General features: G+C 52.4%; 6 protein-coding genes across 6 annotated transcripts; 5 read left to right on the top strand and 1 right to left on the bottom strand.

Annotated features, from left to right (window-relative positions):
* Positions 1-2248: 2248 nt before the first annotated feature.
* On the top strand, positions 2249-2522 carry CGGC5_v006337 (uncharacterized protein; the record flags this gene model as incomplete). Its single annotated transcript, XM_032031066.1, has 2 exons — positions 2249-2296; positions 2352-2522. 2 exons carry the CDS (start codon positions 2249-2251, stop codon positions 2520-2522), a joined length of 219 nt encoding a protein of 72 aa, XP_031889407.1.
* Positions 2523-6951: 4429 nt separating this feature from the next.
* Positions 6952-7356, top strand: CGGC5_v006336 (uncharacterized protein; the record flags this gene model as incomplete). The annotated part of the gene is made up of 3 exons (XM_032031064.2): positions 6952-7070; positions 7126-7130; positions 7208-7356. The coding sequence occupies 3 exons, from the start codon at positions 6952-6954 to the stop codon at positions 7354-7356; spliced, it is 273 nt and encodes a 90-aa protein (XP_031889223.2).
* Positions 7357-8618: 1262 nt separating this feature from the next.
* CGGC5_v006335 (Vegetative incompatibility protein HET-E-1) lies at positions 8619-10413 on the top strand (the record flags this gene model as incomplete). Its single annotated transcript, XM_032031063.1, has 2 exons — positions 8619-9004; positions 9054-10413. The coding sequence occupies 2 exons, from the start codon at positions 8619-8621 to the stop codon at positions 10411-10413; spliced, it is 1746 nt and encodes a 581-aa protein (XP_031889224.1).
* A 2502-nt stretch (positions 10414-12915) lies between these two features.
* Positions 12916-14230, top strand: xghA (Endo-xylogalacturonan hydrolase A; the record flags this gene model as incomplete). The annotated part of the gene is made up of 2 exons (XM_032031062.1): positions 12916-13032; positions 13118-14230. The coding sequence occupies 2 exons, from the start codon at positions 12916-12918 to the stop codon at positions 14228-14230; spliced, it is 1230 nt and encodes a 409-aa protein (XP_031889408.1).
* Positions 14231-14716: 486 nt separating this feature from the next.
* On the bottom strand, positions 14717-16567 carry CGGC5_v006333 (Satratoxin biosynthesis SC1 cluster protein 4; the record flags this gene model as incomplete). The annotated part of the gene is made up of 9 exons (XM_032031061.1): positions 14717-15084; positions 15139-15206; positions 15256-15594; positions 15650-15687; positions 15744-15811; positions 15862-15898; positions 15952-16136; positions 16194-16332; positions 16445-16567. The coding sequence occupies 9 exons, from the start codon at positions 16565-16567 to the stop codon at positions 14717-14719; spliced, it is 1365 nt and encodes a 454-aa protein (XP_031889409.1).
* A 1782-nt stretch (positions 16568-18349) lies between these two features.
* On the top strand, positions 18350-20402 carry betA-7 (Oxygen-dependent choline dehydrogenase; the record flags this gene model as incomplete). The annotated part of the gene is made up of 2 exons (XM_032031060.1): positions 18350-18414; positions 18482-20402. 2 exons carry the CDS (start codon positions 18350-18352, stop codon positions 20400-20402), a joined length of 1986 nt encoding a protein of 661 aa, XP_031889225.1.
* Positions 20403-25225: the final 4823 nt, after the last annotated feature.

Genomic DNA, 25225 nt, shown 5'->3' with positions numbered 1-25225 from the left:
TGACATCACAAATAATCCCAATAAAGTCATGCACACAAGTGATCGCGTTAATGAGGTTTGCGGGGTCATACGTGCTTACATGTCCATGCTTACAGAGCATCTTACGATCCTAGGGTGCTTTGAAAGCAGAGCCGGCTCCGGAGCGCCGAAGCCGGAGCAGTCGGCCGGTTGAGACAAGGCTCCGCCGACTGCCTATGTGCACTTGCGATCACAAACTTAGAATAAACATAGAGCTGAATAATTCGAGACCTCAGACAGTATTTGGCCTGCATTGGGCGCATTCCAGTGATGCATTAATCCCTGAAAGTTTGAAGGTCCCTGTACCTCTGGCCTCGAGGCGCATCTATTCTTTGATGTAGAGGTGTGCAGGTTTACAGAACTTCTGACGCTCCTCAAGAGGCAACATATCTTTCAAAAGAACAAGCGTAACATCATGTAATTTATGTTCCCGATTCTCTCCCGGGCACACACCTAAATCAAGATAACTTGAACAGGTGGAATGCAGCTTGTATCGACAAACCGAAAAACGAGGCATAGATAGATTTATCTACTTCAAGGCGGAACCAACCCAGTCGTCAATAGTTCAACTAGTGAGGCACAGCCATCTTTCTATTTCATGGTGAAGCGACTCCTCGGCCGGTCGCAAGCGCAAAGGTGTTGTCAGGGTAGCACCGCTTTTAGTCCACAATGAATTGAGCATTCAGCGGGGACCCCTGCGACACTCATTGCCAAGCATGTTCAGTTGGCGGAAACATGTCAGATACCCGTGAGTGGATCAGCCACGTGCAGCATCTTAAAGGAAATATGGGATGATGCGACAGGTAGTTCTGAGTAGGTCTGCACTTGATTAGAGCCTGCCGGAAAAGGGGGAATGCGAAGCAATTTTGGCTGCCAGGGATTCCAGCGGGATACCGTCAATGACACGAACAGCTGTGTAATAGCATACTTTAGCAGAGTTGACGGGAGCATTGAGTGATGAATGTTACGTTCATGTTATACTAGAGCTGCACCCTACGCAGCTGAAGGGCCAATATGGTGTAGTAATATTCCTGGAGACAGGGAGTCCTTGATCAACCATAGTGATGCCCGCGGCGGACGGGAACGGCACCCGCGGGCCACGAACGGTGTCCGAGTTTGGACGTCTTTGTTTCCAACGCATCTCGCCCACTTCCAGTTCTAGCTTCCACTGTTAAAGCAGCTAGACAACCGCCCTTCTTCTAACCCATTTGGTAATCCGCTAGGTTTTCTTACATCATTTTCGTCTCACTTCCCCTGTCTGAGTTCATCTCAGCATCGACAAGCATCGCATTCTCAACTATGGATGCCTAGGTATGTAGTGCACCAGTAGCGATAGCTCTACATCAGAGAATGCCGAATTGAATGGTAAAGCCTATTTTCCGATATGGAATAAGAGCAATATCGACCGGAAGTTAAGGCGGACTGATGCTTCTCGGGCTGCCGCTGTGTAAGAGCAAGGTAGGAGCTGTCCAAGATGACGTCTCTAGGGCTACCGATTGTCTGATCATCCATTCAAAAAGCTATCTAATCACCGCGTCTTGTCTGGCGCAATTTGTATGATGTTAGTTTGGCGAAACTGGGGGAGCGGGTGATGTGGACGAACATCTGGAGCGTGGGGGGTTTTAGTCTAGGTTAGACCTTGTCGGCCGAAAGCTTCTGTTTCGAGCCAGATACGATACAGCCAATCACCTTCTTTCCCAAGGCTCCCATGTTTACGCACAATAAATTGAGGAAGATCTCAGTCATTTACAAGACCGCAACCGTTATGGGCCAACCCTCTCGTATCTACAGCGGTGCTTTGTTTTTAGTGTTCTATTAATATTCTCGGCGGGCTGTGTTTCAATCATTTCTTTGGCATGATCTCCGTGCAGTACCATCCCTTCGGCTGAAGCAATCTCGAACCCGCATCTAGACCTGCAGCACGACACTTTTAATCGTCTCACCCATCGAGATGTACAGGTATTTCGGTGCTAGTGTTTTGAAACTTTCCCCATGCGGGTAAGCCTGTGAAGTTGCCAGAGAAGAGCGTATGTTGGCAGGCAGATCATCTCGGAAGCACCAGCGTCTCCAAAGTATAAGAATCACACGCCTTCCCGTGTCAACTACCTCAGTCCTCACTATCCAGCAACAACATTCTCCGAAATCATCTCCAAGAACATCTTCAACAATCTCAAAAACATACCTAGCAAGTCTCTACGAGATACCACACTACTTAGATCCAACCCTCAAAATGCGTTTCTCCGCCGCCATCTGCCTTTTCCTGGCCTCGTCGGCCTTGGTATGAAATGTTCACGAACCCCAACGACGGGTCCAATTCTAACGAAAACACTTAGGCCCAGTCGTCCAAACACTCAACGACCCACTCTGCAGCCAGTAAAACCGCTTCAACCGCCGCCACTACTAGCCACAAGACTACCAGTAGCCGTGCTGCTGGACCGAAGGAGACTGCTGCAATTGCTTTGGGAGCCCTGCTCGGGGGTGTGGGCGTTGTCGCAAACATTTAAAGAAGGGAAGATGGTTTGCGCTTGCGCTCACTGCCTTGGTGTCTACAGCCTTTTGTACATCGTCACGCTTGCACAAAAAGCTTTGATTTTCTTTTTTACTTCTTCTAGTGATGCTTTTGCTTTATCTTTGGCAGCAATCTAGTTTGACTTAGAACATACCACAATCATAAAGTTGATCCCTGGATGGTCATAAACGCTCCTTCGCAAAGGCTCTTGTCAAATCATTCAGACTGACGGCTCAGTCCGGATCATTGGTAGTCTTCTTCATTCTTCAGCTCGAAGAACAGCCAGTCCCGCGTGAGTACATTTCTCCACTGCTAATTCTATACGGGGACAAGCATTTCTTTTGGATCTTCCTATCTGTTTTGACTTGATTTCAGGAAGACGATGTTGAACACGGCGGCCATTTACTGCTACCCACTGAGGGCCGCGAGCCGGCGCTAGCTCGGAACCCGACTGTGGAACCCGACTGTGGAACCCGGCCGCGGAACCCGACCACACCGCGACCAGCATTCCCCCTTTCTGTGGCCTAGAACCAATGTGGCGCAGTCAATGCGACCTTCGTATTATTCCTTGATCAGCTATCGCGCCATCTCGCACGCCATACCCTCCGGTTTGACGCTCTTTAACCGGTAGGTTGTTCATCTTCAATGCATCCCGTGGCCATTGTGACACGATGAAGACACTGACCAACTGCCGTTCTGGACATTGCTTATCCAAAGTTGACGTAAGTTGATGTTATCTGTTTGATTTTGGAATTAATGTCCGAAGCCGGGCGCAGGTGGCGAGTCCACTCGGCAGACCGTATCAAGCTTGCCCTTTGACGGCTTTGGAAAGCTTCTTGCACGTATTTGTGTTGAAACCTTCAACTTTCTTGGTTCATATCTCTGTTAACATATAGCTTATTTTAGTGAACAGAAATGACATAAATGTCTAGACCCAAAGACCCCTACAACGATGTCATCTCCCATCTATCCTCCAGCACACAATTACTTATTCCCAGCCCTTTTGCTTTAATCGTCTATTGAGTATCCACCTGCGCGTTCAGCTTCCAGTCTCTTCGGTACCTTATACTGAATACAAACTTAAGCACACACGTAGCCATTCGCATCAATTTCCATGGTCTGCGATGCTCTCGCTGTCATTCTCGCTACCCTGGCAGTAGCTGCCATCATCTCACCAATCCATGTATTTGCCTATGGCAATGAAATCGACGATACTAATGTAGATGCTCTCCACTCATGGCAAAGAATGCTTCTAATATTTCACTTGTATTAACATTTAGGTATTGACCAGATTCGTGAATAAGACAAGACCTTTGGGCAAGCACGCCGCTGCAAATGGTCCCCAGCACCCCCTGTAGTTGGTAAGGCTGTCCATATGCTCATCATTGACGTTGCTTCGATCAGACCAACAACCGACTCCGTTACACTAATTTCTGGAGGTGTCTGGGTCCCAAACCACTCCCGTGGGCAGGACTCCCAGCTCGTCGAGCCTCACTCTCTCCACTCCAGCATCCACAACGACCTCGACCTCTAACGATGTTTCTCTTATCAACACCCCCCACTACCAACACCTCCAGCCCTAACATGAGAGGTTTCATATTCTACAGCTTTTGAATGTCAGCCGCTATCTAGTGTAATGCGTGCTCAACACATTCCAATTTGCCTCAAGATATACAGGCCCGTAAGCTTAGAACCGAGGTAAGAAAGAGTCGTTACTCTACTCTTTTAGGAAAGGTATGGGTAATATGGCTTTCGCAGGATCGTCAGGACCTTTTGCAGTGAGCCATGACCTGATACCGAAGCCACATCTGTCGTTGGTTGCATGAATGCATCATCTTCTCCTAATGGTACTTAGGATTCGAGATTCCTCCATACGAAAGATGATGCTGCATTCATCCATAGCGGCTATTTGCAACTGGCGTAGGAGGGGTCAAAGTATTGACAAGAGCCTCATCGATTTCTGTTCTTTGCCCTGCGGAGATGCGGTCCCCGCATGTGGCGGCTGAGAACCCTTCCAAAGCTATGCTGCGTGACCCTTTCACAACTACTAACCCTTGGCTTCTGGAACAAGAAGGTAGCACGGAACAATTACTCGAAGGGCCATGCGGCTTACTCACATTCTATCTCTCACTGCATAAGATAGCGTTTGACCCAGTCTACCTTTTGCGGCTCTTTCTCAAGTACCGTGTAAGTATTCCTTTCATACTCTTGATTTTGGCCTGAGAGCTCCAACGTAAGCCTAAAGGCACGCCATGACGCAGTCAAGTCCCAGCTTGAAGTTAGTCGCATGGTGTACAATCTCTAGTAAATGTTTTGGCAGTGAGTTGTCTAGAAAGAACTACGAGGTCACAGAGATTGAGGCCGAATCTTCGCAGCATTGTATGAACCTCGGCTATTACTTCAAGAGAGCCTACACGATACATTCCCCAGCAATCCTGGATGAACTATTGTGGCTCTGCGGGATCTTACACAAGCCACACACGACCCCTTTGTGATGGCTCAGAGACACATTTACCTCAATGCCGGTCCTTTTGTTATTTTGCTGCCTACCCGTGTCTCAAGAATCCCAAGGTAAGCCACTGTCGCGTTGCTCGACAGGAGTCCAGAACTGCATTTTGGCGTCTAGCGCCGCCAACGACAGCGCGTTGGCACCACCGCGGCGGCTCATTTGACGCAAACGTTCTTTTGACGGCATGCATATGCCCGCCCGAAGCGTGGCGACCTCCCTTGCTGGGAGAGACATGCAGGGGACTTTTATCTTCAACTATTCCGTCAAGCCAAAGCCAACATAATAACGAACCCACCACCCCTCCTCCCACCCCTCCTTCAATGGAATGATTCAGTAAGCGAGGCCTTCACTGACCGAGAATAATATCAACCGCGGCATTGTTTCAGGTTCGGGGGATCATTGCACCTCGGAAACTGAACTGCTGTGGTTGTTGTGGCAAATGCATATCGACGTTGACCGGTCAGCTTACTAGGTGAGGCTTCTCTCGTTGTCTCGTTGGACATGACCCCGAAAGTCCGCCTTGCAGCAGCCCAGCCCTCCTCCGTCGGCGTAGGGAGGAATTGTGGGGAACGATCTTTCTAGTTGCTTGTAAAACACTCATTATTCTTTTTGGGCAGATCTACGTGCTCGTCCTGGGCTTCGTAGCAGTTTTAGGGCGCCCGGGTAGTCCCCAATTAGAGTTCACAGGCAGAGGCAAGGAAGTCTAGGACTAAGCCTACTGATCTTCGCGTGTGCCTGGCCTCTGATCCACAGATTCGGCCCCCAGTACCCAACGGTCTGGGGATTGGTGCTGGAACAATGAGTAAGACGCTTCATTCAGCCTCATTGTCAAGGTGCGAGCTGCTGACGGGGCGGACGAATGAGAGCGCTGGATCGTGTCTTGGCCACCACATGAACCTACAATTTCCTATTTCGGTAGTTGGTCTTTTCCCCAAACCTCGGTTGCGAACTTACGCCAGTATAAACGTACCATTACCCTTTTTGGAAGTCGAGGCTCAACTAACCAAGCAGATGGGTCGCATCGTATTATCTCTTCTCTCAAGGTGATTCCAGAAGCCCGGTTAGAGGTCGAAAAGACGCGTGTCAGCCTCACAAATACGGGGGAAGCCGATTTACACTCTCTTTTACAGGTTCCAGGGAATCCAATTCAGTTGGCCATTTTGCCGTCCACGACTATGATTGGACAATTGGTTCGACGAGGGAAGTCCGCCCGGGCTATACTAACATCAAATTCATAGCAATTCACTGGTGCCTAACATGCGCCGATGAGCATGCTCTCATCTTGTTGAAACCACCACGGGACGTTGGCTAACATCCCACGCTTCCCACGAGCCACATCAGGCGGTGCCGATATCGTTACCCCCTGCTGCCATGCCACCCTTACGGCCGCACTTAACATACCAACACACCATAGTCGCATCTACAGTGTGCCGGTGACACTATCGTACTGGTGAGCCTGCGGCTTCTCATTGGCCTCAAGACAAGGAGAAAGGACCGATATATCGGGAAAGGCGCCCTTGGTTTCATGCAAGGTCTGGTAGGGCTGAGGGAGTCCTTGCCGATGCCACCTTATTCCCAAAAAGCGCATGTATATGTTGTTGATTGGGAGCCAAGGATACCCCCCGGTGTAGCCGCGCGTGCTGCATCGACCTATCAACCTCCTGACAACCTTCCCTGTCTGGAATTCGTTCTCCTAGGACATCGTGTATTAACAACACTTTGAACGGTGACATCGGAGAAGACCCACGCCGGCTTGCCGCTCTCACGATATATAAGTCTGCGACTAAAGCCCTCAGGTTGATTTCGTTCATCAGCTATATCATCTCTCAGTCTATCAACACATCAATCCTTTCAACACCACCATCCGCATCACTTACTTCCACACTTTTATCAATAACACCTTCACATCAATACAATGCCTGCTCCTCTCGTTCCCGCCGGTGCTGTCGCTGCTCTCTCCGACCCCTCGAAGGTCTGCCACTGCGATGCGGCAACTTTGGCTGCACAGTCGCCATCGAGCCCGAACTGCACGAAGTGTCTGCTGCCGAAGCCTACTGCTAAGTAGATTCGATTGACTGTTGCGATACAGTAGTGGTAAGTTACTTAAAGAGATAACAATGAAGTCCAAGGATATGAACTTTCAGTAGCATTTCACTGACTCCAAATCTTAGATCCCCCAGTATCCGATTCGAATAGACAGACTGCATTCGACAAAAGCATGCGCTGCTGGGATGGCAATGCCAGGATCATAATACGCATACGATTCAACTTTCTTATCTTAGGTGGGACCTTCGACTTCCAGGTTGGGCGGTTCGTTTGACACAGGATTGGAGTCAAGGGAAATCTACAAATATACACGGGGAGGAATCTCGGGTTTAGAATGGTGTTGTCGGTTTTGTCATTTCTGTGGGATCTATGGTTCCCGTCCACTCTTTTCACTATCCATGGATCAGTTTTGTAGATGCGCACAATATGAAACCTGAATTTCGCATGCAGCTGATGTCCTATTGATGGTACATTTTTTGTCCTTGGCTTCATCAAAACCGTGGCTAATCGTTTGGTTTACGGCTATATAAAAAAACAAGATATTCATGAAGCATATCACTCGAATAAAGACTCTAGTGATAGCAGGCAAACGGCTTATATAGAGAAAGAGTCAGTGCGAGTTAGGTGAACATAACTCTAATTTGTATTCGAGAAAGGGTGCACCAGCCATGGGCCTTTCTCATTCGGGGGGAGGGGGGGGGGACAAAAAAAGCATACCAAGCATGATGGCATGCACCACATTCTGATGTGAAGGTAAGCAAAACAAAGATGCAGTTCGATGAGTCCAAAAAACAAAAGAAAATCTCCTCGACGGGGAATTGAACCCCGGTCCCCGGCGTGACAAGCCGATATCCTCACCACTAGACTATCGAGGATTTGCTGGTATCAGAACCGGCAACATGCGCTGCTATGTACCCCACCCACACCTTACCCACCAAACTTTGGGCGCCCCTGTCATCGCCCTCTCCAACAGTTTACCGCTCAAAGCATGCATCCTTTCAAGTTTCCTAGTGCTCGTTCAGGATTCTAAATCACTAAACATTAACGCAAAACTATTAGATCTGATTGACCAGCACTGCCATCTGTCCAACTATCCAACCTTGATCGGCTTCACTACGATACGTATGTCTTGATTTACACCACGCTATCCCCAAACGACGACGGCTGTGCTAGCGCCATTCCTTTCAGTGGCTGCGCCGCTGCGCGACAGCGCATGTCCAGGACGGCGGCCGCCCTCATCTGACATCATTCCCGCCCCGGGACTTGCAGCCATAGCCGCAATACATAATTCAGCTGCCTAGAGTGAAGCACGCGACTGGACAGAGATACTACATGAGGACGGTCGCTTCTCGGTTCATAAGCGCTGCAACTGCCGCAAGCGACAAGAAAACCTCTTGAGCTTAGCCACAGTCTGTCTCTGGGCATTGCACGCGCCAAGCTCGCTCACCTGAAGCAACAATCACAAATCACACGGACTTTCCGACTTGAAGCGCAGTCTTGAGAAGATCACACGGAATTTGACCATCAAATTTTCCAATGGAGACAATCGTCATTGAGTGTCAAAAGCTGCAGTCAAAACTGGCTCCAGCTGGCGAGACTATTCGCCATTTTATCGCCGCGTATCCTGGCGGTCAAGTCCAGCTTTCGCCATTATTGGAGGAGCTTCTGAGCTTGCCCAATGTGGTAGTAAAGCTCGAGCAGAATGCGTCAGGTTGCGAGGCGGATGACGATCTTGTATCCAAGATTAGTCGGATTCCTCATATTTGCGTCGATAACATTACGCAAATCGAATCACTTCTTCGCATCTCATCCCGACTTTATCCCCATGAAATGGAGAGCTTGTCAGAGCAGGCTGCTGTTATGGGCTCGCTTCTCGCGACAGAACGCAGGGCTCTAAATCTAGCTGTGAATGCCCTCGATTTGTGAGTTGTCTTTGGGTACCTGTTAGACACCGTATGTTAATCGATCTAGGGTCAAAGGGTTACAGCGAGCTGAGCGAAACGGCGAATCACCTCCATATGCCACAGACCCCATTCTTCAGGACATCTCATCGATACAAACCTTGCTGGGCCAAGAGACGTCGTCAGAGAGCATAACCAGGTTGCTTCGAGAGCTTGAAATCCAAGACAGAGAGTCTGCTGGTTTCCAACAACTTCATACTACCACAATCAGCGGCTTCCTCAACACGCTCAAATCATTTGTTGAGCAGCAGTCGGGGGGCATGTCAACCCTTCAAGTTGCACGAAGATCGATCGCAGGCAGCGCTATCTCTAACATGAGCCCGCCTCCAGAACTCGATTTGAGCTACCTCGCTCCCACGCTTCTGGAACCGCCCCCCTCAAACGTCAATTTTAAACATATTGGGAAAATTGTGATGAACCTTGAGAAAGAGCCCCTAGATATCAAGTTCATGCCAGGCAACCCGGTGACTTTCGCAACTGCAAGCTTCCACAGGGACGTTGTCCTCTTTAACGCCACGACTGCCGACCGCCGGAAAGAAATCAAGGTCAAGGGTGTCCATATGATATTTTCACCGATGGGCGACCTTATGGCCATAACAGTGGAACACATGGACGAACTCCCTCACAAGCAGAAGCCCATTCCCATTACACACGACTTCGTTCGGTTTAAGAAGCCGGCGCTCTACGTGCTCGACACTCCTCGCGGAACGGGCATGACGAGCAGGCGTTTCTTCTTGCAATGGCATGGCATTCGCGCATTCTCGTTCAATCCAGAGGGCTCTCTGTTGGCGATCAAGGGAGTTCGACATCGTGTTGAACTTATCAGTAGCGCGAAGGGCCTGGGCTATGGCGTCGTCAGAAGCCACACAGACGAAGTAACACACGCAGAGTTCACAGCCGACGGCGAAAGACTCGCAACGATGTCCAAAGATGGTACCATGCGAGTCACGAATATTCGCACGCTCCATAGCGTCGCGAGACTGGAGATGGACAGCTGGAGGAATCCACTTCAGCTGGCCGTTTCTCCCTCAGGAGTAGTGGCCTCAATATGGGGGCGCACGGTGACAATCTGGGACTATCAAACGGGGGCAATGAACAGCTACAACTTCGAGACCGCGCGTGGTAGTGAAGGTTGGCCCTTGGCTATCTCACCCGACCTTCGATGGGTTGCGAGTCGGACGGACGAAGGGGCCGACGTGACCGCCCTTGCTACGGGCAAGGTCGTGTACTCAGCAAGGCTCGAGACTGGGTTTGTGACCTCGGCAGCTTTCTCAAATGATAGTAAATACTTGGTGTTCGGCAGATGCACGAATGGGCATCATGGGCGGGCTGACTCTGGCATTCTCAACATGTGGGAGATTGTGGTTTGAGGTGATTACGACGAGGAACAATATGTTATTGAATGCTTTTATTGTGTTTCAGATACCAATTCATATTCATGAGATCGAGCATCTATTTGACTTGAATGCCCCGCTTGGTAACATAACTTCTCTCATATCATTTAGTAGAGCTAGATTGCTTAGTCAACTTAAAACATTTTCAGCCATGCACTGATGGAATGAGAATGTTCTTTACCTTTCTTTATCATGCTCATGACTTGACTCCATTGAACAGCCCAGACGTCAGCTGGTAATAATGGATTTCACCCATGAAGGCGTAACCCATGTCGTGAACCCGGCAGTGAACAGGTCATCTATCATCTCGCGACTCGTGGCTTTGCTATGTGCTTGGAGCACTCGGAAAGCTTTTCATACCCTTTGATTTCTATCGGATCAGAATCTTTCTGTTCAGGATGATGACTTCGGACCACTCTCACGTCGAAATGAGAGACGTTTGTCGTACATGGACATCTTTGGTTTTCGTTGGACTGAGAGTCTGGTGGATCATTTTGGAGCGCCAGAACGGCTGCTATGACGACTATTAGAGTTGCCATATATGCGTTAAAACTTGCTCGATATTATGACTTGTAAGAGGTTTCGGAGAGGCAATGATGTCTGAACCCTACGTTCCATTCGGGCGCACACGTTCGTGGCGGATGAGTAGCCAATGCTACGGTAGACCTTCGTATTTAATCACATTTTTTCAACATAGTCCAGTGTATATCCTTTCGGGGCTAAGTCTTAATCCATTGTGATGATGCTCATAGTGCCACACGGATCGACAAACTTCAAACGACAAGATATTGCCCAGAGTTTACAAACCAGGCAGCCGTATTTTCGAGCCGAATTTTCAGAGACACGTGCATCTTCAAGTTCCGAACGCCACGCCGCGTCTTCAATCGAGACAATCAACACGTTGAAGGGGGACATCAGGGATTTGGCCATTCATGGTGAGCCGGCCTTACGGGACTTGCATCTACGGGGCGTGCAGTGTAAAGCTCAAAGTCCGGATGTGTCTCACTCATCTTGGTGGCTTGAATGCCAAGTGCCAAATGAGGAAAAGCGGTATATCTCCCGAAAACCTCCTACCTCATCCATCTTATTCGCCGATTTGAACCATGTCTACCGTTTCTCGGCTCTGCAGGGTCCTTTCTCTTCATCTGGCCATTGGTCGCTCGAGGGGCTCTGCCACACCGGACAGCAGATGTGGTGGTTAGCGCCAACCAACAGTCCGCCGTGAGACATGAGCAGCAGAAATCATCATGAATGCCTGATGCCTCATACGCGACAGGTTTACGGATCGACAGAGATCGCATGCACATGGCCCGGTCGCCGAGTGTGAGCCGTACATTCAATGGTCCTGCTCTCATAAGCATGCGGCGTCGACTCATCATTAGGTGCCGAGGGCCGACTAAGCCACATCTCAGATGGGCCGAGAAGGATGCACACTGCTGAACCTGTTGATTAGATCATGCATGGCGGTAGGCTGACGTTGATAGAAGGAAGCCTAACAGTAAACTTGAGAAGACTGTCACGTGTGAAGAGCCCAAAGATGCAGGCGGAGATGTCTCCAGATCCGGTCGGACCCGTCGGTTTCTACAGAAAATCATCATGATTCACGCCGATTTGACCCAGCGCCATTTTCGTGGCGCGATGTGAAGTTCTTTTGCCAAAAGCCTAATTGTTGGACTTTCGGCTCATTTGCGCATCCATCGTAGGCATTCTCAGTGTGAGGGAAGTCGGGAAAGACGTTTGATCAGTAAATACTTTCTTATGTTTGACGGGCAGTCTTGTCTAGCAACGATCTTGCGAGTGTACGTTTTCATTCTTCAATGTGTCTTACACTCACTCGGAATCCCTTGCCGCTCATGGCGGGGACGGGCTGTTGGCATTCACATTGGAATTATACAGTGCAACGTTTCATCTTTTCGCAGCCATGAATGAAGGAGAAAATCATTCCATGAACTGTCAAAAGCTTGGCGACGGCTCAATCTGGCTTCATCGGCCATCACCACACTTAGACACAGGGTGTGTAAAGCTTAACTCAACCGCCGCCCGGCCCGAAGTGATATTGTTCAGGGGCTTACATCCACTAAAGGCAATTAACACACCACACTCCTGGCGGCACATGTTTCCCCGTTGGACGGTCAGGGCCCCTATGATTGGAGGAACTTTGGGGATCACTTCCTGTCAAGTGACAGTGCTACAGGGATCCGCCCAGAACAGGGTTCAACTTCTCTTTCCAGTCTCCAGTTCGTACTAATCTAGCACATTGTTCCTGTTGACGGGATATCTTTGTTTCTTGTTTATACCCCGGAATGCACCATCTAGGCCCAATGTAGAGCATCCGGCGGTGTATCCATCTACCGTCGGCATCCTTAGCCGTAGGCGCCATCCGTTCGAGAGGAAGCCGAGTCTACTAAAGCCCAGGTCTTGGCCATCAATGACTGTTAGCGAAAATACGAGTGCCATCCGCAGCCGACTTCCCCAGCCATGGTGTGTCTTTTGAAAACTGCCATTGCTTACGCAGCCAGCGCTGCCGCGCTCGAGGCATCTTCGTCACTGCGCGAACGAAACGGAGGCGCCATAGTCCAGAGAGCATCATGCACAGTAAGCACGACGTTCCGGTTGAAGTTTGAACTGTGAATACGCCATCGTCAAGACCAACCTGGGCTAACAATCATCGTCTACCAAGCCCACTACTTCCGGCTCCTCCTCGAAAGATGACGTACCATCCATCGTGGCCGCCATCCAGAAGTGCGGGAACGGTGGCATCATCTTGATCCCGAAAGGTACGACCTACACGATCGGCTCAACTCTCGACTTCGCCGGATGCAGCAACTGCGACTTCCAGCTCGAGGGCACCCTGAAGGTCTCTGAGGACTTCACCTACTGGAATGGCAAACAGTCCATCATCAACGTCAAGAAAATCACGGGTGCCAAGATTCGCAGTCTCACTGGATCGGGAGTGATCGATGGCAACGGCCAAGGATCGTGGGACAAGTTTGCTTCGGACAGCACATACGACAGGCCGACCCTGCTCTACATCACCGGGTCATCAAACATCCAAGTTTCAGGCATTGCCGTCAAGAACCCTCCCTCCTTCGGTCTCTCAGCTGCCGGCGGTTCAACAAACGTCAACTTCCGCGACATCTCCCTATCCGCGGTGTCGACGTCCACCAACATACCCAAGAACACCGATGGCTTTGACATTGGCCCCGCCACGAACGTCAATCTCCAGAACATCACGGTCGTCAATGATGACGACTGCGTTGCGCTCAAGTCCGGAGCTGACGGTGTCGAGATCAGGGACATCACCTGTTCCGGCAGTCACGGTCTGAGCATCGGAAGTCTGGGCAAGACAGCAGGTAGCACAGACTTCGTCAAGAACGTCTTCGTCGGCAACGCCGTGATGAAAGCCTCCACCAAGGCCGCTGGGATCAAAGTCTACCCCGGTGGAAGCACGCACGGGATCGCGACTGTCAGCAACATCACCTGGGACGGGGTCGTTGTCGACAACAGCGACTATGCTTTTCAGCTTCAGACCTGCTACGGCGAGACCGCGGACTTTTGCAAGTCGAATCCCCCGACTGCCCAAATCACCGACATCTTTGTGAAGAATTTCTCCGGGACAACATCAACGAAGTACAAGGGGGTCACGGCAAACATCGACTGTCCGGCCAAGGGATCTTGCAAGATTGCGTTCAGCAACTGGAAAGTGAAGCCAGCCAGCGGCAGCGCTACTATCGCTTGTGCTAATTCCAGTGGAATCAGCGGTGTAACTTGCTCTTCTGGTGCTTCTGGGTAGACAATATGGGCATCATGATAGTGTTTTAGGTCGTACTCAACGTACAGCGAACAGCCGCCGCTTTTGTTGCACTGGCCTTGATTTGTGAGAATCTATCCACCTAATATGTTCGACGCTATTCCCAAACAATACCGAAGTCAAAGTCGGCCATCACGTTTAGAGGCCGCCTATTTACTCTGTGTCTACGCGGCCAATTTCCCGTGTGGCTGATTAATTAGTCCCACAAACGACGGTAGTAAAAGGAATTATAGTTGTAAGCGACATCGATGATAACGACGACGTTGATAACGACAACGAAGACAACAGTAAGAATAGTTGTACAACTACCACATAAGTAAGAGCTATGAGTAATATATTGCCCTGAGAACGAAACTCTTATGCCCAGGTACTACGTGTTTTCAATAGCGTTTTCTTTCCGTTGAGCTCGGGGTCGCAGACTGAACCAGTATATTGTAAATGGACATCAAAGCATAAATCAATGGGTATCTAACACAACGTCGACTTGTCCGTCCACTCATGTCTCTCCGAACCATCTGTACTTGTGGTTTCAACCCTAGTATCTGTCGTTACGTGTGTATCCTTCGCAGTTGAACTACTCCCAAATTTTCTGGGTTGGATCGGCTTGCGTGGCGAGGCCTCGGAAGATAGTGCAATGGACTGATGCGAGGCATTGGACTTGGCTGTTCCAGATGGGTCCCGCGACTTCCTGTGATATCCGCTTTGCACGGTCGTTTTGACGGTGCTGAGAATTCCCGGAATCTTCTTGAAGAGAGGGCGTAATGCGGGAAGACTGCCGCAGATAATCGCTGCGTTGAGTTCAATGGAAGACCAGAGAACTATGTCAACGTTGTCCCCTAGTTGGGCTGGATTAGAATGCGGGGCATCAATGTGATCCGTCAGATACTTACACGTCGCGTCGTAGGTGTTGGCATATGAAACCATGTATTTGAGGCGGATCATGCTGGCGATACAAGCACTGCATTGTGGTTAGCTGGTACCTTCGCTCGATAGCTAAGGTCACTCACAAAGACGCTACGCCAAACATGAACACAAGAGCGAGCTTCTTCTTCCTGCACAGCTGCAGCTTCATGAGCTCGGGGATGGGCATGATGAAGAGGATTAGGTCTTCGAAGATGCTGACGGCGGCTCCTCCATATCCAAGGGCTGCGTAATTGAGACAGCGACCTTCGATTCGTCGGTCCCATATTGATTCGATGGGGAGACATTGGAACATAACGAGGAAGAGGAACATGAGGCCGTGTGTTAAAAGGAATATCATGAAACCTGTTGTGTACCGTCGAAAGCGCTTGTTGTTGGTGAAAACTCGAGAGTAAAAACAGCATATCGATGCCTTAGCGGAGATGCTGAATCATAGTCATTAGGAGGTCGATTTCAATCGTTGATTTCAACTGGACTCACAGTACGAATATGTAGATCATTTGCAGAACGTAGAATATCTGTCACCGAACGTGAGTAAGAGGGATGAGGGCAACCGCTGACGACCGCAACTCACTTGCAAGATGGTCTTCCCTTTCCCTGGCTCAACATCCCAATAGTGAATACCGAAGCCAAGGCCAGCGTCTAGATTGATTAGCATCGAGTCTCATCTGGGGTAGTATGTGAATGCCCACTATAGTAGCCGAGTACTGCTGACACTACGAGAAAGAACTGCGTGAAAGTCAGCAACGAGTCTCGATAGGAGACTAGGATTCGCAACGCACCAAGCCCATCAAGGCCGTCCAGTCATCCCACCAGAGCTGGTTCGTGACCGTCCATCTCGCGACACATCGAAGAGCCACCGTTGCGGTGCTTATGGCAGGTAGGACAATGGAGAAGACTTTTGAAAATCGTCGGCGTTCTGGTATTGGGTACCCACGGCATAGTTGTTGTGATATTTCAGCGGTAGCTACGCGAATATTAGTCAAGGGCCTTCACTCATGGGACCATACGGGACAACACGAACCGACTTGTTGGTCGAAGATGCAAGACGTCTGCACACATGCAGACACCCCGGCTTGCAGGGGAATGTTTGTGCAGACACAGTCTGTGAGACCGGCCATCGTGCAGTTCCCTGCTTGGAACCCCTCGGCGAAGCATGGCATCTGTATTGGGTGAGCCTGAGTTGGTGCCAAGACGTGGCTGTGGGATGAAGATCCCCTTTCGGCGATATTGGAAAAGCATGAAATCATCGATTCAAGAGAGACAGATGCTTACAGCGCAGGCTGGGGTCCCAGCGAGGAGGGTGGTGATCGCCGTGGAATTCAACTTTGGTGTGGACTGGCCGGCGGCGTGTGCCGCCAGCAGCAGGACGCCCGCAGCGACCCGCACCAAATGCATCTTGGTTGCACCCTTACTACACAGACAGACTCAAACCTGTCGGCCGCAACAGCAAGGCGTGGAAGGCGAGGGGGATATTTCAAATAGCAAAACAAAAGAAAAAAAAAAGGAAAGAGAAAAGCTTCAAGAAACGACATGGCCCCGGACACAGCAGGAACCGCTACATAAAAACCTCGAGGGATCAGAGTTCGACGCGAAAGTGCCACTCAGCGCGATAGGCCGAGTGTTGCGTATTGCGTGGACGAAAGCGGACAATGCGGGAGAAACCGACTCTAGAACGGCTATACGGATTGAACAGTTCGGCCACCAGGTTCTTGGTACCAGACGGACAGAACAAACGACGCTTCCATTCATTCTTCATTGGAGAGGACGCCGTGGCTGATGTGTTTCATTACCATGTGGTAAAAGAGGCTTCGTCTATCGATACCGTGCGAGGGATCGCGACTAGAATCGCTGCTAGAGGCCCTTCGTTTGGAAACCAATGAGCTTGTCCATCGTCCGACCCAGGCTCCGCTGGTTAAAGAAGCATCTGCAACGGACATTGAAGAAAGTGCGCAGCGAAGCATACAACATTCTTGATGATAAGGCTTAAGCAAAGGCTAACAAGGGCTGTGTTGGCTCTCGAGGCGTCTAGCCTGTGTGCAACAACTGCATCGTTGCTGTCGTGAGCCACACGTGGTGCCGCAACGGGAATGGGACGGACTCAGCGGGCTTTCATCTTTTCTTTGGCAGCACGAAAGGTGCTAACCAGATCCAGTGACAGGGGGGATGACAGGTCTTTGGGAGGGGAAATGCAAGGGGCGCGAATTCTCAGAATTCTCAGTCAGCTGGGTGGGCAGCTGAGTGTGACAAACAGAAGATCAGCCCAGGGGTCATGAGTCGCGCGTTGTGTTCCTGGCCTCTTGTGCCAAACAATGCCTGCCCCCTTTTTCTTCGATGGAGATGGGCTTTTGCCAAACCTGTTCGACATTGTCCATATCATCCTTCAAACATAGATAGAGTGGGAGCTATGATGGGCAGTTCGTCGGTTTGATGGGGAGCTTGGACTGCAACGCATGAAAAGCCACTCTCGGTTGTCTGCCCCTTTGTGTTCGCATCTGCAGTCCAGCGCCCGATGTCTCCCTCCAAGGCTGAGCTATCCCCCCGCACAACATGGGAAGCCGCTCGCCGTCGAGCTCGGCGGTCCGAGATGCATCGGCCAACCTTCCCGATTCCAACCATGATTCAGGGAGTTAGGGCAACTCCATCTGAAGAGGTCCCGCAAGAGAGTAATGCCAAGATCGCGCCTACCGGACCGCGGCGTTCTTTCGCAACGCTCCCCTGAACAATCTGAATGCCAAATCGGCCTCCCGCTCGTGTTCCCACAAATTTGAGCATCGCCATCCCCGTTACGCGCTCCGCGTCCTTCCCCAATCGTTCCCTCGGCCGACGGCGGTAGGCTGAGTTCATCGTGAAGTGGTGTCCATGCTACCATACATAGCGATGGTCAATTTGGACAAGCAAGACATATGCATATTGCAAAGAAGCAGGTCGCATTGGAGATGGGGAAGAAGCGACGAGGGGCGGCAAGTTTAATCAAAGTCAAGGGAGAGTCACGGGTCTCATGTTGCTTTTGTGGTAATTGAGCACATTCGCAGCTTACCAGCTGAAGAGGGGTTCTTCAAGGAGCATTTTCATAAAGAAGACGAGTTGCCGACATTCGCAAGCTTTTGAGAATGGTCTTCTTTTGAGTTGCTTGGTACTGCGACCCTCTCAGAGACCGGCTCAAAGCTTCCAGGCAAGATGCGTTGGGGTCACCATGTCACGAACGCGCTGCTTGGCTACATCGTGGCCACAGCTTCTGCTGTGTGAGTTTTCGACTACTTAATCTGCAACGCACGACATCGCGCTAACGAGTGTTTCTTTCATCGCCAGTCCGAGCCAGCAGCTTTACGCGCGTCAGTCTACGGATACCTCGTACGACTACGTGATTGTCGGGTCCGGCCCGGGTGGTGGGCCGCTCGCCGCCCGGCTTGCGATTGCCGGGAAGAAGGTGTTGCTGATTGACGCCGGCGACGACCAGGGCGACTCCATCCCGTACAAGGTGCCCGCGCTTAACCTCCAGTCGACGGAGTACGATCCGATGCGATGGGACTACTATGTCAACCACTTCAGCGACCTCGAGGCCCAGAAGAAGGACTCCAAGATGACGTATCGCACGTCGTCCGGAGAGCTCTACGTCGGCCTCAACCCGCCAGCCGGCGCCGAGCCCCTCGGTATTCTCTACCCTCGGGCCGGCACGCTGGGGGGCTGCGGATCTCACAATGCTTTGATTTCTGTGTATCCGCACAAGTCTGACTGGGACGGCATCGCGAGCTTGACCGGCGACAGCTCATGGAGTGCCTCGAACATGCGACAGTACTTCAAGCGCCTCGAGAATGCCGAGTATTTGCCTAACGGCATCGTCGGCCACGGTTTCAGCGGCTGGCTTACGACCAGCGTGACGGACTTAGGACTTGTCATCAAGGACATTAAGCTTCTCACCGTTATCCTCTCCGCCGCCTCTGCCATGGGCAAGAGCCTGATCGGCCTCATCTTCTCCACCATCCAGGGTCTCGGCGAGGTCCTCCTCCGCGATCTCAACGTCGACTCATCCGGCCGCGACGCCGCTGAGGGCCTCTACCAGGTCCCCATCTCTGTCGACAGCGGCAGGCGAGTCGGGCCCCGCGAGTTCGTCCTCGACACCGCCAACGCAAAGAACACAGACGGTACTCGCAAGTACCGCCTCGACCTGAAGCTCAACACCCTCGTGACCAAGGTGCGTTTCGACCAGAGCGGAACGAAGCCGCGGGCCGTGGGCGTCGACTTCGTCACGGGCCAGAGCCTGTACCGTGCAGACCCGCGAGCCGGAAGCGACGAGGGCACCGCCGGATCCGTCAACGCCACCGCCGAGGTCATCGTCGCCGCCGGCGCCTTCAACACCCCGCAGCTGCTCAAGCTCAGCGGCGTCGGCCCCAAGGACGAGCTTGCCTCTTTCGACATCCCCGTCGTCGTCGATCTGCCTGGCGTCGGCACCAACCTGCAGGACCGCTACGAGACCACCGTCATAGGCGAGACGCCCACCGACTTCCAGATCACCGAGGACTGCACCTTCATCCGCGACGGCACCGCCAACGATCCCTGCCTGAAGAAGTGGGAGGAGGGCACCGCTAGCGGCAGCTCGCCGGGCATCTACGGGTCCAACGGTATCTCCCTGGGCGTCGTCAAGAAGTCCACCGTTGCGGAGGGGGACCCCGACCTCTTTATCGCCGGCGCGCCTGTGGCCTTCCCTGGGTACTACCCCGGGTACTCCGCGGACGGCACCAAGGACGCGCGCCACTGGTCGTGGATCACGCTCAAGGCACACAGCCGCAACCGCGCGGGCACCGTGAAGCTGCGTTCGGCGAACCCCAGAGACATGCCGCAGATCGACTTCAACTCCTTCCAGAACGACGCGGACGGCGCCAAAGACATCCAGGCCGTCGTGGAGGGCATGAAGCTTTCCCGCAAGATGTTCGAAAGCGTGGTGCCACTGACGGGGGGTTTCACCGAGGTCTGGCCCGGGCCTAACGTGACGGACGCGGACCTGCCTGAGTTCATCAGGAACGAGGCCTGGGGACACCACGCCAGCTGCACCTGTCCGATTGGGACCGACGACGACTCCATGGCGGTGCTGGACTCCAAGTTCAAGGTGAGGGGCGTGGACGGGTTGAGGGTGGTGGACGCGTCCGTGTTCCCCAAGATCCCTGGTTTCTACATTGCGATCCCGGTGTACATGGTGAGCGAGAAGGCGGCGGATGTAATTCTGGGGGTGTAAGGGTATGAGTGTGAGTGTGTGTGCGTGTGCGCGCGCGCGCGAGGCGTCGAGTGCGGTGATACCAGTCTGAGTGACACGATGATGATGGAGTCACCTTGTCAACAGCTTCAACTGCTCCAATGAGGTGAGGGGTTGGAATACCCCATGCACCAAGAAAACTTTACTTTGTAGCATAATGTTATTTCTGGAATACTTCTCCAATGTCTTGTCAGGGGGAGGTCGATGCGGTGTTGCTTGAGTTGCATCCGTATTCAATCCTTCAGTTCCCTTCGTGTGCTGCTGTATCACAGTGATTCCTTATTAAGTGTACCGACCGTGTACCTCTCCCAAACGTCTTGTAACGTGAGTAGTTCATCTCACACGTTCCGTGTGATACGCCGGCGTTGCGACGTTGGTGAGGACGGGCGGTGCGGGGAGGGAACATGAGGCATCGAACGCGGTGAGGCATCGAACGCGGCGGAAGATAAGCGCCTCCAGAACAGCGGACCCCCCAGGGATCAATTGGCGGGAAAAAGTCAATGTGTTAAAGGGTTCTGTGGTTTTGTGATACCTATGGCGAGGCGTCCTCCCCGTCCGAGGCGTCTGTCTCAATCCTTTATATGATGCCGATCAGTGGATCCTTCAAGATCGATCACTTCCCGCTGGGAACCGCTGTTTCTGGGCGCGGTACTGGCAGAACGGGAGACGGGCGCAAGACGGAGGAGTTGGAACAAAGGCAATCGTTGACTGATCCTTTGGGGATGGATACCAACGAAGGACGATGGCACGGGACGGCTCTGCTCCGCTGGAGATAATTCCGCCAAGGCGGGGACCAGACAGTTGGCGAATTCAAATTGCCGGGACGCACGAGATCCAAATGTTCAAAGCGCATCGCCCGAGACGATGGGAAGACGGGAATGCCTACGGGGATGAGCCACGCAGAGGCGCAACTGGTGAGATTGGGCTCGACGGCTTCAGTGAAGAAAGCAGTTAGACGAAGAGGCAAAAAAAAAGCCGAAGACACTGGGGGAGAGGAGGAAAGAATAGGGGCAGGGGCCATTTTCCACGTGGCTAATCGATAGCGGAGCAGGGTTTGTAGGGAAAATGAAATTGGATTTCTCAGCTGGATGCGAGAGACCGGACCTAGCATACAAAATTCCATGGGAACGGGGGCAGCAGTGCCGGATGGCGAACGATAACTCGGCAGTGGTGATTAGAGCAAACGCCAAAAAGCCTCTGCATCTGGGGGTTTCCAGAATCCGACTGGCCAGACCGAAAGACAGAAGCCCGCACGTAAGGGCAAACAGCTGCATGCAATATGCATTAGACAACGCCGGAAGCATGCAGGCTGTACGCCCCCGGCAGCCTTCTCCCTGTCTCTTGCTGCTGCTGCTCTCTACCACTTCGTACCGCGCTTCGTACTGAATCATCCAATCGGGTTACTGTTACTGGCTGGACCTGGATACCGAGGCATTCGTACGAAGAAAAAGATGGTTTAGACGCGTGGACCCGGCCCGGCCGAAGTCTAATATCGGCGCTATTTGCTCAGGCGAAGTGGCAGTTGGCCCGTCCCAACTCCTGAGAGGCTACGGAGATAAAGAGACAACTGAAGCCAGACCGGACGAGATGGGGCACGGGCAGACGGGCAAAGTACAGAGTATTTGGGATGGCATAGCGTTGGCGCGGGATCCGTTGGTGTGGTACCCCGAGGCTCCGATAGGACACAGGAGGCGTTCGGGGAGACCTCCACGACCCTATCCGTGCTGGACTTGAGGCTTTTCGTGGCTTTGCGACTGTGCTTGTTGCTTGCTTGTCTCTCTGGAAATTTGTATGTCATTCAACTGTACTGTTTGGCTGCCATTCACCACCTCCTCTCCCCCTCACCCACCACCTAGCGGTACGGTACCAATCTTGCCCCCCCATCTTCCCCTCCACCATCTGGTTTTCATCGTCCGCCGAGACCCCGCGGCGGCTCATCCAGCCCGGTCTGTCCCCTTCCTTCGAGTGTGTTGGTGGGAATTGCAAATGCTGCGGCGCCAGGGGTGCAACATCTACGGCCGCTACGGCCACCAGCAGCTCCAAGCACCAGACCAACCAACAGCACGAACAGCTCCATCAGGAGCCTTTTCCAGATGAACTCTGGCGTTGTTAGCATTTTGGCCTTCCTGGGCCAGCCAACCATGAACTGAAATGAGCACGCAACGCGAGACCTGGGCTCTAACCGAGCACATACAAACTCACATAATGGTGGGGCCGGATTGCCCATTCTCTAGCAGAATTTGGCATCGCGAATGTGAAATCCTGACGACACGCAGAGCGCCGCAGGGAACATCGAGGTCTTGGATGGACCGGCCAAGCTCCCCTCCACTCTCCCGTTCTCCCGTTGGAAGCCCGCTCGCCCGCCCGCCCGCTCGTCGTGAACCACTGCCATCCACGCAGTCATCACATCCTTGAGGGTACACAGACACACATATCACACAGATAGATACAGGTACAGGCACGGGTAAGACAGAGATGTTCGAAAGAACTCCCGTCCAGGGAAAACAAGTTGTGGGCCACTGATTACTACTGCGGTAGCATTCGCGTCGATCAAGACGCACGGTTAACCACATCCCCCCCCACGACCCTTTGCCAATTCCTCCCCCGCGCCTATTGGAACGGGGCATGTCGTAGCTATTCCCCGCCGTCCAGGGTCGGAGACGCGATGGAAAGCAGCTAAAATTCTGCCACGGCGTCGAATGCCTGCCTGGCCCCCTGACGGACACCCAGGTACGGCCAACATCGTCAACGTCAGCTGAAGCTCGTCTCTGCAAGACTATCGCGCCAATGCATGGATGACGGGCAACGCTGTGTGATCGCGGAGCTGAGCTAACAAGGGTGACACGAGTGATTTGATAGCTAACACATGCAGCTAAGAAATCTGAAAAGCTGCTAGCTGCCTGCCCACACGCCCAGATATGCCATCACGAACGTTCGGTCCCGCTATTCGTCGCAGGAATTTTTTTTTCTATCTGCTGGTGCAAAAATCTCCAACGACCCGCGCTCTAGTTGGTCTAGACTACCGTGACTGACTAGGAAACTGATCTGATATTACCAGCCTTGAGGGCCCAGATGACACCAGATGACACCAGAATCCATGTACCGAGAAAACGAACAGACCCCTGCAGCCTGATGCGCAAGACGGCCGCGCGCACAGAGCTCGCCGTTCTCTGATTCATGTCAGTGCCCGTCCAGCGTTGCAGTCAACCACAACGAGATCTCCCGTGGATGAGAAGCAAAATTATTGCTGTCAGTTGTCTTGGCTCTGCCTCTTTCGGTGCTGCTGCCGAACATCAGCCTTTGGGACGGCGATTACATGACGTCGCCAACTCTCACTGCCGAAGACTGTCTCTATCGATGCGCCCCTCGCCCCCCTACTCCTCAGTTCAACAGCACAAAGGACACTGGCCGATGGAGGGGCGGCCTGATCGGCATCCGCCGACGGTGGCCCGCAATCCTGCCCCGGAAAGATGCGCAAACTCAGATCGGTCACTTCTCAGAATGCGAGACATCCGAAGCGACTCAAGCGAGGAACAGCAAAAAAGAAAGAAAAAATGACAAGCAAGAATAAGCAAGCAGAATCGGCTGTCAGGTCTCGCTGCCGCGTGTGACTGGGTCCAATGGAGCCTTCAGGAGAACATTCGAACCCGCAAGATGGGGCTGAGAACGGAGCGCAGACAGCCAGCCGGGGGGGCAGAGAGACATGAGCAACCCGGAATCTGAGCCAAGACTCTCCCTCACGTGGCCGAGACCGTTCTCAGCTCTCCCCGCCACCAGCGCTAATGAGACATGGACAAGTAACAAACGCTGCAGCCATTGGGGCCACAGAACGCTCTCTGCTTTTCTTCGGAACGAGTTTGTCATACTTGGGAGGCTGCTTCCCCCTCCTCCCATTTCTCCCTCCCTCTCTTTCTCCCGTCTGGTTCCCGTGTCAAACTTCCCAAGCAGAGAAAGTCCTCCGTTTTCCCCTGGATAGTTCGAGCCATCCAACCATGTCCCGTTACCCCCATATCCAAGGGCCCAAACGCTGGGCCCCAGTGCCAACTAGTGGTGGCATATGTCAGTCTACCTGTCTTTGCGCAGCCGCCTCTGCCTCTTGTCTCGTCTGGACCTAGTCAGGCTGGCTGGCTTGCTGTCTGAATTTCCGGTCCTTTGTGTCAAAGCGGCCACCCTAGCGCAGGTCGTCTCTGGGGTTAACATGTCTAGCGTTGGCTTAGTCCTTGGAACCTCCCTTGTACCTGGCACTACGGCTTTGCCATCCCATCCAATGTAGGCCAACAGACGCCTGTGTTTGTCCCTCTTAGGTGCAATCGCGATTCAGGTCCTCGAGCCGGGACAATGCCTGCTCTTCCCAATGAGCCCCATTTGGCGTGGGCGGTGGCTTGCCGCTTGAGTCTTGTCTCTATCGACGGCCGCCGACTAGACCTCGACCTGTCCGAGAGCTCCCTGCGAAGGAGGGTCTCTGTCTCTGCCTTTGCGTTGCCCAGCTGGGGGGGTCGATCCAGCTGCGAGAACCACGGGTGCAACGAGAACAGATAAACAGCCCCCGATTCCCACGCTGCCTCTTGATCCGAGAGATCTGGTTTTTTGTTGCATTCATTCACCTGCCTTTCACCTCTGTCAGCTTACTTCCGCCGTTTGGCGTTTCTGTAGACATCTAGCTCCTTTGACTATCCCGTCTACCCAGCTGACCATAGAACGGCCCCGCCCCTTACAGCTTACATTCTCTCCCCTCCTCTTGCGTCTGAAGACACCCCTTCATGTCTGTTCAGCCGAGGGCGGCTCATCCTACTAGAAGAGGTACC

The sequence above is a fragment of the Colletotrichum fructicola genome (genome assembly GCF_000319635.2).
Source record: "Colletotrichum fructicola Nara gc5 chromosome Unknown KSG_Nara_v1_contig03, whole genome shotgun sequence".
NCBI lineage: Eukaryota > Fungi > Ascomycota > Sordariomycetes > Glomerellales > Glomerellaceae > Colletotrichum > Colletotrichum fructicola.
The sequence above is the reverse complement of the archived record's forward strand: the minus strand, read 5'-3'. Positions and strand labels throughout refer to the sequence as shown.